The sequence below is a fragment of the Hemicordylus capensis genome, chromosome 4, assembly GCF_027244095.1.
Source record: "Hemicordylus capensis ecotype Gifberg chromosome 4, rHemCap1.1.pri, whole genome shotgun sequence".
Classification (NCBI taxonomy): Eukaryota; Metazoa; Chordata; class Lepidosauria; order Squamata; family Cordylidae; genus Hemicordylus; species Hemicordylus capensis.
In genome coordinates this window covers 7011339-7027101 of record NC_069660.1, presented here as the reverse complement: position 1 = coordinate 7027101, position 15763 = coordinate 7011339, and the positions used below count along the sequence as shown (strand labels likewise).

The 15763-nt window shown below is 47.0% G+C and overlaps 1 protein-coding gene across 5 annotated transcripts in view; it reads right to left on the bottom strand.

Annotated features, from left to right (window-relative positions):
• Window positions 1-15763, bottom strand: part of LOC128322502 (tyrosine-protein phosphatase non-receptor type substrate 1-like) — a 114491-nt gene that overhangs the window by 3451 nt on the left and 95277 nt on the right. For 4 of the 5 annotated variants that reach the window (XM_053243859.1, XM_053243861.1, XM_053243860.1 and 1 more), the window contains one exon: window positions 15381-15623. In XM_053243859.1, the coding sequence (XP_053099834.1) occupies window positions 15381-15623 (243 nt within the window). Of the gene's footprint in view, window positions 1-11517; window positions 15624-15763 lie in introns of those variants that run through there. The other variant, XM_053243863.1, reaches the window with a different exon arrangement.

Genomic DNA, 15763 nt, shown 5'->3' with positions numbered 1-15763 from the left:
CGACTCTGGGCTGGGCCTTCTCTATGGCTGCCCCGGGGCTTTGGAATTACTCCTGTCAAAATAAGAGCTTCTCCATCTCTGATTGCTTTTAAAAAGACCCTTAAGACACACCTGTTTCATCAGGCTTTTAATTATATTTAATTTTAAACTGTTTGTTTTTATCCTGTGAAATTATTTTAAGGGTTTTACTTTGTGAATTGTTTTTAATTGTTTTTTATTCTGTGAAAGTAGTTTGTTTTTGTTTTTATGTTGTAATTTGTATTGTGTATGTAGCCTAGAGATCTGTATATCAGGCATTATGTAAATATGATAGATAGATAGTGTAGCAAATAGCGGATTTAGGCCCAGCCTTTGTCTCAGAGCAAGCCCACGTGGGGGGTAAAAAAAATGCCAATTCCTTCCTTCCACGTTTGCTCAACAAAGGCTGTTCCTTTAAAACCTAACCATTTCTTGGTAACTGCTGCCACCATGTCCACCTTTAACAGAGTTTAATCCCTCCCTGGTTTGGGCAAAATTCCAGGGAAACTCTCCTCTGTTTACCAATGGAAAAATGCAGAAAACCTTCCACGTGCAGTCTACACGTGAAGAGCAAACTTGGTAGGTTGCTGAATGATTAACATTGAGGCATGTTTGCACCAGAGTAAAACCCCTTGTTCCTGAGTTAAAAATCCACTTAGAGGCAGGTGAAATATAACGAACAAAAAAGAGAAAACCTCTATTCAAAATACTACAGACTGCTTCAGTATGAGGTTCTCTCAGCTTTGAGTTACATGAAAAAAAGAAATACTCAGTACTTTACAAGATTACTTCCATAGTACACCCGAGCTGGTATTTGGAGTGGCATGCTTTAAAAACCATGGTTACCCAGTTGCAAGGATAATTCAAAAAGCATCCCCAGTTGCAAGGAACCTTTAAAAGCACCTTTACAGGAGACAGAGACTTATACAGCCCCTTGGTTGGATAAAAAGGGCTCAGGCTAGAGTTTCTTAGAAGGTTACATTACAAAATAAAACACAAAAGACCAGTTGTAAGGGTTTTTTCATAGCACCAAAATAAAGTAATCTAACGCAGGCCAACAAACACACAGTTCCCTAGATAAGCCTTTCTTAAGCCATAAAGCCCTGGCTTGCTTCCCCTTTGAACTCACCCCAAACTCTAGGAGGCAGGACAAATAAATACAAAATGAGATGCCTGGGTTAACTCCCTCCTGCTCAATGGGCTCATTATGGTGTACCAGCATCCAGATGTCTGTACACAGGAGCATGATTTTGTGTGAATGAGTGTACCTGTGTTCATGTTAAAAGTGAACCTGGGTACAAGTCCCTTGCATGTATGGTACATATAGGAAGTGCACTGCAGGGCCTGCATTCAGCATAATGTGTGAACAACAGGAGAGGAGATATGGTCTTGTGGTAGCAAGCATGATTTGTCCCCTTAGCTAAGCAGGGTCTACCCTGGTTGCATATGAATGGGAGACATGATGTGTGAGCACTGTAATTCCTCTTAGGGGATGGAGCCACTCTGGGAAGAGCAGAAGCTTCCAAGTTCCCACTGTGCTGGGGGTGGATAGGGCCAGTTTCTTTCCCCCTGCTAAATAAAGAGAATCACCATGTTCGAAAGGTACCTCTTTGCCCAGTTATCAGGGGAGTCCATGCAGGAGGTCCCAGATTTCCTCTCTGGCTTCTCCAAGATAGGTCTGGGAGAGATTCCTGCCTGTAAACTTGGAGAAGATGCTGAAAATCTGTGTAGATGATACTGAGCTAGATGGACCTATGATCTGGCTCAGTATATGGCAGTTTCCTATGTAACTGTATCTGTGTACTGATCTGAACCTGTGAACACTGTACCCAAATTGCATGCATGATAAAACATAATAACTGGTCTGCTGGATCAGGCCCAAGGCTCATCTAGTCCAGCATCCTGTTTCACATAGTGGTCCACCAGCTGCCACTGGAAGCCACTGGCAGGAGTTGAGGGCATGCCCTCTCTCCTGCTGTTACTCCCCTGCAACTGGTATTCAGAGGCATCCTGATTCTGAGGCTGGAGGTGGCTTATAGCCACCAGATTAGTAGCCTTTGATAGACCTCTCCTCCATGAAGTTATCCAAACCCCTCTTCAAGCCATCCAGGTTGTTGGCTGTCACCACATCTTGTGGCAGAGAATTCCACAAGTTGATTATGCATTGTGTGAAAAAGTATCTCTGTTTGTTGGTCCTAAATTTCCTGGCAATCAATTTCATGGGATGAACTCTGGTTCTAGTGTTCTAGAACCTGGTTCTAGAACACTAGAACCAGAGTTCTAGTGTTCTCTGGAGTTCTCGTGTTCCCTCTAGTGTTCCCTCCAGGGTTCTAGTGTTCCCTCTAGAACCAGAACCTGGTTCTAGAGGGAGAAGATTTTCTCTCTATCCACTTTCTACACACCATGCATGATTTTATAGACCTTTATCATGTCTCCCCACAGTCATCGTTTTTCTAAACTACAAAGTGTTGTAGCCTTGCCTCATAAGGAAGGTACTCTATGCCCCGGATCATCTTGCTTGCCCTCTTCTGCACCTTTTCCAGTTCTACAATGGCATTCTTTAGGTGTGGTGACAAGAATTGTACGCAGTATTCCAAGTGTAGCTGCACCATAGTTTTGTATAAGCGCATTATAATATTTGCTGTTTTATTTTCAATCCACTTCCTAATGATCCCTAGCATGGAATTGGCCTTTTTCACAGCTGCTGCACATTGTGTAGACACTTTCAATGAGCTGTCCATCGCGGCCTCAAGATCCCTCTTCTGGTCAGTCACCAACAGTTCATTCCATCAGTGAAGTTGGGGTTTTTCATCTCAATGTGCATCACTTTACACTTGCCAACACTGAACCACATTTGCCATTTTGTCACCCACTCCCCCAATTTGGAGAGATCCTTTTGGAGCTCCTCATAATTTGTTTTGTATTCACTACCCTAAATAGTTTGGTGTTATCTGCAAATATGGCCATCTTGCAGCTTACTCTAACTTTTAGATCATTTATGAATAAATCAAAAAGCACCGGTCCCATTACAGATCCCTGGGGGACTCCACACCTGCTAACTTGGCAAAGAGGCACCTTTTAACATGGTGACTCTCTTTATTAAGCAGGGGGAGAGTAACTGGCCCTATCGACTCCCAGCACAGGACCTCCAGTGACTGTTGCTGGTGTCTGTCTTATGTTTCTTTTTAGATTATGAGCCCTTTGGGGACAGGGACCCATCTTATCTATTTCTTATTTCTCTATGTAAACCGCCCTGAGCCATTTTTGGAAGGGCAGTATTGAAATCAAATCAAATCAAATCAACAAACAAACAAACAAACAAACAAACTACTTCCCTCCATTGTGAAAACTTTCCATTTATACCTATCCTCTGTTTCCTGTCCTTCAACCAGTTAGCAATCCACACATGTACTTGTCCCCTTATCCCATAACTGCTAAGTTTTCTCAGGAGTCTTTGATGAGGAACTTTGTCAAAAGTTTTTGGAAGTCCATAGGTATACTATGGTATACTGTGATATACTATGTCAACTGGATCACCTTGATCCACACACTTGTTGACACTCTCAAAGAACTCCAAAAAGTTAGTGAGGCAAGATTTACCTTTGCAGAAGCCATGCTGGTTCTCTCCCAGCAGAGCCTCTTCGTGTATGTGCTTTACAATTCCCCTTGGGGGGGGGGTTCGCACTTCCTAGACTTACTCATGAGCAAGGCTGGACATCAGGGTCAGTGGTGCTCCAGTATTTCGGAAGTGCACTACTGCTGAGAAGATAAGGATCACCCGACCTGGGGTGCATTGCTCAATCATGAGAATGAAAGGCATGGGGACACCCCTTTACAACACATGGGGAGAACCATCAGCGGGGAGGAGAAAGAATTGCCGAGCAAATTCAGTCACAATGCCCGATGGGAAGATCTCCCCTTCTCCCACCAATTGCTCCCTCAAGGGAGTGACAGGCCATTGGGGCTCTATTTCGAGCAAAGTTGCTGTGTGGAAGGAAGACATGGGGAGGGCTGCTCCAGTGACTGCTTTCCCTGTCTTGGCAGCTGCCAACAAGTAGCTGTCGGAGCATGGCCCCTGCCAGCCCCATGTGGCCCATGCGGCCATGTGCACCCTTGCCGGTGCCCTGAAATGGTCACACACACCCCAACCTGGGGTCGCTCGAGAACGGGGTCTCCCCTCTCCTGTGATCCCCTGCACTGGCAGATCTGCAGATGGCACGACACCATTCCAGGCCGTTGCATTCTGAATGGGTTGAAAGGCCCGTCCCGGGGACTCCTCCCTCCGCTCCATGCACGCAGCCAGGCTATGGCACATGGAGCTTCAAGGTCTCCTTTGGGTGCAGGCAAGTCTTCACAGGCGGTAGAGGTGGGGAAGTTGTAGAGAATCTGTTCTGTTTTTTTTTTAATTTTACCAAGGAGAGTTGGGGGCCTCACACAAGCACAGCCCCTGGGGGTGGGTGGGTGGGTGACTGGCTGGCTCAACTCAAGAGCTCGCAGTCCATGGGTTGACCCTGAGAGTCACAGAGCTCTCCCCAGTAGATTGGCCCTCTCATGAGGGTGCATGCCCATGGAGCAGCAAGCTGCCGGTAAGCAGGATTTTGGTTGTGTCTGCATGGACTGCTTTGCCAGGGTTACCCCTCACAGAATCAACCCAGGTTACAATGGGAAAGACACCACCACCACCACCCCCGCCGCATCCTTTGCCCTCCCTCATCTGCATATTCCCTCCTAGAAAGTCTCAATGTTCCCCTCCCGTCCCAGAATAACAGGTAAATCCTCCCTCCCCCCCAATTAGTGCTTGTGTGGGACTGAATGCAGGGCTCTTTGGGGGCCACCAGTGCCATTGCTGCCAGAAGCAGTGCTGCCATGGCATGGCATGGCAGTGCCCTTTCCCTGCTGAGGGTGAGCAGTGTGCTCAAAAAATGCAGAGTTACGCTCAGCACGCCACCTTTGAGATCGTGGCTAATTGTGGCCACTCTGCTGACATGCAGAAGCTTTGCCCACAGTCTGGCTGTGGAGCTTGCTGGGACATGCCTTGGTGGCTACTTTCTCCTGCAGCTGGAGTTTGGCTGGCCATGGTTTGAAGAACATCTGCGGCATGATTTACAGTTCCAAATTGAAACCGCGGGTTCGCCAGCCTCTGGGTTTGTTATGTATGAACAGGGCCTAGTTTGAACTAGCTGGTGCATGGGCTCCGCCTAGTGGTGGCTTTGTGGAATGCAGACAGACCTACTACAGAAGCAAAAACTGGAACTTATATCTAAACACTCCAACTCTCTGACTTATTCCTCTTGAACTGCTTCACTTATATGGGCAGAAACGTACTGTTAGAAAGCTAAGAAGGGCAGGAAGTAATCTACTCTAGGAGAGAATCCTCTAGTTCAGTGTTTCTCAACCACTGGCCCGCGGACGGTGCCGGTACACAAGGTGTTGGGTACCGGTCCATGAGGCATCACTAATAAAAATCACCCCCCAAAAACAATTCTGGGCCAGCGGGGGCCACTGGGAGCGCTCTGGAGCTCATTTCCAGACAGCCCTCGCTGTTGAACTTAAGAACATAAGAACAGCCCTGCTGGATCAGGCCCAAGGCCCATCTAGTCCAGCATCCTGTTTCGCACAGTGGCCCACCAGATGCCTCTGGAAGCACTTCCTCAAAATGAACATTATCCAGCAGTGAAGGCTGCCTGGAAATGAGTGCTGGAGAACTGCCCGAAATTGTTTTTTGGGGGGTGCCTGGGGTGGGGTTGGGTGACTCCCTTACAAACTGCTGGTCCAGGAAATGGTGCATGAATAATGTACTGGTCCATGACTCCAAACACTTTGAGAAACACTGCTCTAGTTGCTCTGGGAACGTCTGCAGAATGTTGGCCCTCCTGTAGTTGTTGGATTACAACTCCCATCTTCCCTTTTAGCCTCTGTGGCTGGAGATGATGGGAGCTGTAGTCCAAAACCAGCTGCAGGGCCAAAGTTCTGCAGTCTCTTGCTCTAGGACAAGAGTTCCCAACCTTGCCTCCCCAGAAGTGGTTGGACTACAGTTCCCATGGTCTTTGGCCATGCTGGCTCTGGATGATGGGAGCTGTAGTCCCACAACATTTGGGATCCCTCGCTCTAGGGGGAAAAACCAGAACTAAAGGCAGTAGTGACATCACCAGCCCCTAGCCCAATCTTCCTCTTCCATTACTTCTCCTATTCTGGACATGCTGCCCAGAAGCATTGACAAACTGGTTCATTCAGCCCACTTCAAAATGACGACAGCAGTTACCTGTCAGCTTTAGTGGCCTGCCAAAACCCTAAAGGGGTCTGTAAATAAAAGTGGGATAAAGCTGGAGGAGATGAAGAACTGGGCGTGGCATTCACACAGAAGCAAACTGGTGTTTTCCTTGGGGAAAGCAGAATTTTACACAAAGGAAACCAGAAGGCTCTATCACCACTGAGGAGGAAGAACAGTTTCTGCTCAGAGTGCATCAAACTTGCTGTGAGAGCTGGAGTGTTTTAGAAGAGAACACTTGTTTCTGCACCTTTGGAATGTAGGGAGCTGCCATATACGGAGTCAGACCATAGGTCCATCTGGCTCAGCATTGTCTGCACAGACTGGCAGTGGCTTCTGCAAGGTTGCAGGCAGGAGTTTCTCCCAGCCCTATCTTGCAGATGCCAGGGAGGGAATCTGGGACCTTCTGCATGGACTCCCCTGCTAACTGGGCAAAGAGGCACATCTTGAACATGGTGATTCTCTTTACTTAGCAGGGGGAGAGTAACTGGCCCTATCCATCCCCAACACAGCACCTCCAGTGACTGTTGCCAGTGTCTATCTTATGTTTCTTTTTAGATTGTGAGCCCTTTGGGGACAGAGATCCATCTTAATTATTATTTCTCTATGTAAACTGCTTTGGAAACTTTTGTTGAAAAGCGGTGTATAGATATTTGTTGTTGTTGCATACAAATGCTCTTCCCAGAGCAGCTCCATCCCCTAAGGGAATACCTTACAGCACTCACATGGAGTCTCCCATTCAAATGCAAACCAGGGTGGCCTCTGCTTAGCAAAGGGGACCATTCATGCTCAAGACCACAAGACCAGCTCTCCTCCTCCCAGCTCTCTTTGGGGCTGGCCTCCTCTTGTTCCTCGGTGGCATTCACCCCCCACCCCTAGGATTCATGTTCACACGTTCTTGGAACTCGGGGGGGCCATCTCAAGGACATGGCCGCAGGGGAGCAACACAGCTGAAGTGGAAGCAAGGGCCTGATATCGGGGAACGGATGGGGAGGCCACGAAAAGAGCTGAAGCTCCAAAGGGACAGCGGGAGGGTCAGAAACAGGGAAGGCCAGAAGAGAAGAGCCAGCACCAATGCGACAAACCAGTCATTCCCAACCTTGGGCCCCTGGATATTGTTGGACTACAACACCCATCATCCCTTTGGCCACTGTGGCTGGGGATGACGAGCGTTGTAGTCCACCAGCATTTGGGGGCCCAAGAGTGGGAGCCCCTGGTCCAGGTGATCCAACTTTGCCTATTCTAGCTAGCAACAGCTCTGCAAAGCCTCAGCCTGGGGGCCTTCTGCTACCTGGACATCTTTTTAAAAGGAGGTCCAGGGTTTGGTGCAAAGTACGTGCCCTTCCACTGAGCGAAGATCCTGCTCTGTGTAATGATAAACCAGGGGAAACTGCCTTATACTGGGGTACTCAAACTTGGGTCTACAACTCCCACCATCCGCTGCTGCAACAGCCTTTGGCCCCAAGTTATCCCTGCTATACATAATAAAGTTACTACTAATTTGGGTAAACTCCCAAGACTGTTGTCATGACCATTAACTGAGTAGGACAAGTCTTCTACCCAACTTCGGGAGCTGGGTGCACTCCTGATTTTCGGTCACGTGGGAGTTAAGAACTAGGTCAGAAGAGGGCAAGTGATCATGTGGGAGGCGGATGCAGGCTCTGATGGTGTCCTCCTGCCCAGCGCTTCTACCCAGCATATTATCAGGGTAGGGAGAAATGCAATTGGAGCCTGCACCTGCTTTCCACATGGTCACTTTCCTCTACTCCAACCTAGCTTTTAACTCCCACACCCCCAAAACTCAGGAGGGCACCCAGGTCCCAAAGCTGAGCAGGAGGCTTGTCCTCCCCAGTTAATGGTCATGACAACAGCCCTCTAGAAGGTCTGCAAAACAAGTCAGCTGCTCCGGCCCTCTACGGTCAAAACGTTTCAGGCAGGTACTTGAAAGTGACTCACAACAGTGTACATTCTTCTTCCCAAATGCAGGACTTAACCTGCTATTTTTTATACCAACTGCAAGCTTCTAAAACACCAGCTGTGCAGGTCAGTCAAGCCAATGAAATCCAAATTTGCATTAGTGTACAGACTTACCTTCCGCTTCTTGAAGAATGCTCTTGAATAGTTTCTCTTCCATCTGTTAATGCAGGGCAAAGCCACTGGTGCTCACAGGGCCCATAAGCTCAGTGGCAAAACACAGGCTTTGCACCCATAATTCCCAGCATCTCCATTTAAGGGTGTTGGGTGCCTCAGTTTGAGATTCAGGAGAGCTACTCCCAGCCGGAGTTAAAAAGGAACCTCACTAGGAGGATCAAAATGGGGTTGGAAGAGTTTGTGAAGAATAGGTTGTGAATTGAGTTACAGCCAGGGATGTGCACGAAACAGATTTTGTGATCCGTTTTGTGCACGAAACAAATAACAAAATCCTTGAATCGATCCATCAAACAGCAGCTAAAGCTGGCTGTTCCGTCAAATCAATCTCGAAACACTTCAAGTGTTTGAGCGTCATTTTGAGGCCTGTTTTTCCGGGGAGAGCTGGTCTACCAATTGGGGTCAGCAGGTAGACTAATCCTGCGAGGTGGGCAGATGCGCAAAGTCAGGAATGGAGGACTACCAATCCCAATCGGTAGACCAGCTCTCCACAGAAAAACAGGCCTAAAAATAGCACTCAAAACACTAGGAACATCTCAAGTAGTAATGGGGCTGTTTCAAGCTCGAAACAGGTCCTTTATTTTAAGGACATTTTGTTTCAAGCTCAAAATAGCCTGTTTTGGGCTTAAATCGATTTGTACACCTCTAGTTCAGCCCAGTGGCCTGAACAACCATCCCCATTGTATTATATCCATATACTCCGAGATTGTAACAGCTAGGAACAGGATGTTAGTATCACATCAGCTCTTTTAGGACAACTAAATTAATGAAGGCCTGTGTTGGTCAGAAACAAACAAAACCGTGCTAGCTAACCACACTGTATGCGGGAATACTCCCTGGCGATGCCTGTGTTCAAGCACTTGTCTGAATGCAGGGAGAGTTCCTTCCTGAGATTTAGAATGCTGGGTTTTCTTAGTGCCCAAGATCTGGACGATTTAGTAGACAGCTCTGGTTGCAGAAAAGGTCTTTATGATCCGTTGGGTCCTAAATGGAAGCGTGATCAGGTCGTATTGGCTAGTGACTGTGGAAGGTTTTGTTTTTATTCTCTCAGGAGTTCTATTTGCTCTGCAAACTCTTTACATAATGACACTTATTCTCTGCTTCTCAGTGGTGCTGAAAGCATAAACTGACCCAAGGGTAGAGGATGGGAGAGAGGCAATGTAAGAGCCCAAAAGCATCCGACCAACAGTTTAAGAGCCACTACACCTCAGGAAACATAAGAAGAACTCAGTGGATCAGAACAAAGGTCAGTGACCAGCCAGATGCTTCCAGGAAGTGCACAAATAAGGCATGAAGGCAAGAGCTTTCTCATATCCTCCTTCAGCATTTGATAAGGTACATGGAATCTGAATGTGGAGGTTCCTTTTAGCTATCAGTTAGACCTCTCCTCCTCCTCCTCCTCCTCCATGAATTTGTCAGCAACATCATATGGGAATAATTCATATTTTGGGTTATGTGCAGTTCTAAGATTCTATCTGACAGCTGGTTGGTACAGATGCAGGAATGCTGATGAAAAGAGCCATACCAGGATTTGGTGAACCACTGAGTTAGGAAAGATGAACATAAGAACAGCCCTGCTGGATCAGGCCCAAGGCCCATCTAGTCCAGCATCTTGTTTCCCACAGTGGCCCACCAGGTGCCTCTGGGAAGCCCACAGGCAAGAGGTGAAGAGATGAGTGGAGATAAGGGCCATGAGCTGAGGGAAAGGAACAGGCAAACTGAACCGTCTGAAGGTACCAATGGGACCAGTAATTACATGAAATCATGTTGCTGCCTTACACAGAGGCAGACCAAAGCCTTCAGCACAGACAGACATGCCTGTCCTGCTACCCAAGATCATTTTGAATTGAGATGGCAGGAACTGAACGCAGAACCTTCTGCATGCAAAGCATGTTCCTCACTATTGACCTGTGTGCTAACAATAACCCTCACCACAATATAACCTCCTGCTCTTTTGAATGACTCAGCCCAATCCCTTGCTTTCCCATCCAGGACATGTCCTCCCCATCAGATTGGCCTTCAAGGAAGCTCTTCATCCACCTCCATCTTCTCCCTTAACTAGGTTCAAGTATGTGTAATGGCATTTGTCTCTTGTTACCCTAACACTCTCTCTTCCCAGCCTTCCATGCATTGGCTGACGTCCTGACTAATAAGGTGTTTGCATAATGGACAAAGTTGCGCTAGAGGAAGATTGTACAAGAAAGGAGATTTGCAGAATTGCACCATGGTACTGTTGCGCTCTTGTGCAAAAAAAAAAAAAAATCCCTTTCAAACAGATGAGGTGTGCTGAAGTGGTACAACTGCTGCACACGTGCAAGAATCTTTGTTGTGGCTCAACATCATTTAGGAAAACAATCTCCAGACTTCGTGTAAGTAGCTAGTATTTGCTATTCACGGCTGTCCGCAAGCACTTTGTGAAGCAGGATGTCAGCCATTGTGATCCTCACTATCAACATTTAGACTAACACCCTTCCAACCGGGCCTGGGATTTTCTTGCTTATGCCACAAAATTGTCATCTCTGTCGTTGGCGTTGCATAGATAATATGAATATAGCCTGCATTGCAAAATCTTATCAGTTCATAAACCAGCAATTATTAAAATAAGAGATACACCCCACAATTATGTAAAGTCGTTTCGAATCAAAAATCACATTTCTGCAGCAGGGGAATTGAAGGGCTCTCATGCAATCTACTGTGTGTCCCAAGACAACTCTGGATGACAGTCAAATGAACGCATAAGCTCCAAACAGCTGTAGCTAAAGTCCATACAATAATAATTAGAACGATTGTTCTCCTTCTGAATGAAGAACAAACTGGAATTGGTCTATCCATTCATAGTAACAGTTCTGTGTAATTGCAGATTGCCTCTTTTGAGAATTATTGGTTTAGGAGTAGATAGATTTTTGCAACACAAGCTATTTTCGTATTTAATTGATGTCTTCAAATATTTGGGTGGGCTCTTGAGACTGGACCTTCCTAGAGTTCTTGCTTTCTGTTTCCTTGCTAGGGAGCAGGTGATGTTTCATAGGTTGCCCAGTGGGCTAACTCAAAGGCCAACTCCACTATCATTACTCATACAGAGACACAGGTGATGCATTTTATTACAAAAATATCTTGCAAGCGAAAAAAACAAACAAACCCCCAAACAAAACAAAATCCAACTTAAGGTGCAATTTGTACAAACAGTCATCTAATATTTTTTGATCCACAACAAATACATCCCAACTGCTTCGTTTTGCTTCTGGTCCTGTTTTCCTGCCTAGGCTATAGGGTGGTCTCCAGCACCCAACTTTGGACTGGCTCTGGTGATCAGCGAAAGCTCTAGGATTCTCTTTCAAACAATGGTACTGTTAGACTTCCATGCATTCCCATCTAACCCCACCTCTAACAGAGTTTCCCAGATGTTGTTGACTATAACTCCCAGAATCCCCAGCTGCAATGCCTTTTGCTTGAGGATTATGGGAGTTGTAGTCAACATCTGGGAATCCCGGTCAGATGGAACACTGAATCCCACTGAGAAGAAAGAGGGTGGTGATGGGGCATTTGGAAATACAGGAACTGAGCAGCTGCTATTCAATTCATGCCTTGACTTAGGGCCAAACTCGATGTCAGGATAATCACACAGCTGTTGCCCAAAATGGCAGCCATGTGTGTCTAGTTCCCTCTACCACCCTGTAACATCTAGTAAAAACTTACCAGCAACCTAAGGTTACAAAGTCCCACATTTTCCCAGCAGCAAAGGAAGTGCAGAAAGGATTGGGCATGGGGGGACGTAGAACATTGTGATTCCAAGACAAGGGTAAGTTGTGTAAGATGTTATAAAGGGCAGCGGTGGGAAACCAGAGATGCAGCCTGCCATTCTGGGGAGAAACAGCTTCTCTATTGAAATACTTTGGCCTTGAGAACTGTCCTGACTGTGTACTTTCCCAATCATGTTTTAAACGTTATTTATTTATATAAATCATGTTACTCGTTTAAATAAAAAAATGAAATAAAAGCATGCTTGGGGAAGTAGACAGGATATGGCTGACAGGATTTTGTAATATTGGAAGGGGGAGATGCCAGTATTGGGACTCTACCTCTTGCAAAGCTCTTGGGACCATATCCAATCACCCCACATTCTTGCCTCCCCTTTCTCATCCACAAGTGTCTCCCTCAGAAGAATTTTAAAAACACAAACAAGGGAACGCAACACTATAGGTGCCCCCAAGTGCTTTTCCTCCCCTCTCATACTACAATTCAGAGACCCAAGGACGAATTACTCCAGTGTCTCCCATGTCATGGATAAGTCTTCTTGGAAAGTAAGGTATGATGTTAGACCTGTGACTACACTGCTTTGGGCCAGCTACTCATAGGTCTGATGGGGCATGGGGGAGCAGTACATACCACAAGATGCTGTCACATTTCTGAGCCATGAAAGATACCAGGGCAAGTTGTCCTCAGGTCATTAGAGTGTAAAGCTGGGGTTCTCAAACTTGGGTACCCAGATATTCCTGGCTGCCATCAACCCTAGACACAAAGGACAAAGCCACTGTGGCTGGGGTTGATGGGAGTTGTAGTCCATCAACAACTGGGAACCCAAGTTTGAGAACCCCTGGGGGTGATGCAAAATCCTTCAAGATTCGACCTGCTAAAACCTGCTGGGATTTGACTTTCTCCATTGACCTTCTCCATTCTGGACCCTGAAGTTACGTGGGCCAAAGCTGGAGCATCTCTGGTAGAAAATTCAGAAGACGTCACTTCTGTAATGCCACCCATTCCTGCTTTGCTGCTCCCTTGTATGCTTGCAAAATGCCAGTTAGTTCCTAAGCTGCATTATAACACAAGGAACACAGAGCCACTAAAAAACAAGAACTGGAAGTTTTGGTTACTGGCAGCAAAAACCACTGAGGGTTGGTTATGACATTCCGGTCATGGGGAAAAGGACAGTTTAGGACTCGTTTCTTCCCCAGAAGATTCTTCCTTACTTTGCTTTTGTGCTTTTTCACACTAGTGCTAAGTACACAGTACTACACCCAATTACAAAGAACATACACAAATATTGGTATTTTGAGTTCTAAAAGAGTAAACGGTTATAATGCTGGACAGTCAACACAGCTGGTACAGCGGCATCTCTTGGGGCAGCCCTACCCTCGTGGGTAGAGAGGTGTGGTTCTTTATCTCAGTGGTCTTCCCTCTTGCTCTGTACTTCAAGAATGAAAAATGAAATATGAGCAAGGAGGAGGAAGAAGAAAGCCTCGTGGATTTGGCCAAGAAGGAGACATTGAAAGGCAGCCTTGGCGGTGGGGTGGGGGGGGGGAGAGCCCCCCTCAAAGTGTGTGTAAGCGGGCAGGGCAGACAGCAGCCGCTGATTCATCCAGTCTCGACCAGAGAAGTTCCCCCTGCAAGTAGAGCCCCCTTTCCCAATAAGTGGCCTGCAGACAAGAGGCCTGCAGGGCTACTCTGTCACCCTGCCTAGACCGTTGCTTCTTCCATTTCCACCTTTGGTGGTTGTTCCACGTGGCCACCAGTGCAGTCTTCTCCAGTCCTGGCCATCGTTTTTCCTTGGGCGAGTTCACATTCATGAATAGTGCTAAAAACAGAAAATAAGAACAACCCAACAGAAGCAACCATTGATGGATTCTCTACATAGTGTGGCAAGTCAAAGGCTGGAGCTTCTTCACTTGGCTATATGATATATAGAGAGAGGGAGTGAGTGAGTGAGGAGTGTCTGTGCTAGGCTGGAGAACATGTGCCCGTGGAAGGGTGATGTTCTCTGGGCATGCAAGCGGTCTTCGGCTTTAAGGAACCTCTTTCATGCAAAGCTCTTTTGAGAGAAATTGCATTTCTCAGGCCTCACGTAGCTCTGTTGCTCAAGCTACTGCTCCATTAAGCCAATCAGACTTGGGAGGGGAATGAGGAGGGAAAAGGAAGGGATGGGAACCAGCTAGATCAACAAGGTCTCTGATTTTCTAAGGCCCAAGCCTCTCATACAGGCTGTAATGGATACCTAAGGCCTCCCTCCCCCACAACAGTAGAGACACTTAGGGATGAAATTAAAAAAAAATGTTATTGTTAAAAAAGGAGATCAACACATCTAAAGGCTTTCTACACATTTGGCTTTGCCAGGAAGAGGCTTCACAGCTAGTTGAGATGGAAAAAGGGAAATTCCGGCCTAGTACAGGTTGCTTTATCTCAAAGAGGCACTGTCCCGAGACGTATTGTCAGGGGGAAAATAAATCTGTGGGTTATAGCAATACAAAGTGAAACAGACTCCACCGTGGTCAAGAAAGCAGGCTTCCTCCTCCCAGAAGCACTCGGGAAAATGGGCATTTCCTTCTCCCACACACCACCAAGTCCAATCAGGAGCCTCGATAGTGAAAGTGTCCAATCTCTTTTTTCCACCCCACAGAGTTAACTGGGGCAGCCAAGTTGGTTTGCTCCTGGGAAGGTGTCTCAAGGCGGCAACTGAGAGGAATCTTGGGCATATTAAAGAGAAGCAGAGAGAAGGCCTTCCGCAGGAAGTGCTGATGATAACAGTCCACCTGCTTAAGGACAACCTCAAATAGTACCACACACCTCTGTGTGTGTTGATGATGAGTTAAAAGAACAGAGTTATTGTTTCAGTGATAAAAGCTGTGTTAGATCTTTAGTTGGTCTAGACCTCTCCCATCCACTTGGTAGTGGGAGGAAGAGGAACCATAAGCTAGCCAAAAGACCAGGACGCAACTGTGTGTAGCACCGATTATCTTCCTCCTTGACCTTGGCTACATGCATGAAGTTCCACTTGAAGAAAACGCAGGAACTGCACCTTGTCAGGCAAATTCCAGTGTGCCTCCATTGAAACCCAGCATTAGGACAAGGACAAGAACCCAAGCCCAGCAAGGAGACACCAGACATCCCCACTAGAAGGGCTGGCCAGCCACAGAGAGCCGACGGCTGTAGCCAGAGATCACTTGTTCTGTACCTGTACACTGGCATACTCTGAGCTGGCTTCCTCTGGCTTTGGGGCAGGTCTTTTGGGTCCTTTGCTCAGGTGCACCATGTCCAAGTCTGCATAGGTGACATTGTCGTTGTTGGCAGCCGGCTGGGCGGCCTGGATGCTGGCATACTCGGACTGCTGGCTCACCTCCACCACCTGGCGGGGGCTCTTCTTGGGCTCTTTGTCAAAGTTTAAGTCTGCATAGGTGACATTGTTGGGATCAGGCTCCTAAGTGGAAAGGAAGAGGAAGAGATAGTGAAGAGGAGCAGGTCACAAGGGCAGCTCTGCTGGATCAGACCAGAGGTCCATCTAGTCTAGCACCTCCCTTCCCCACTGGGGACAGCCAGATACCCCTGCAGAGCCCATAA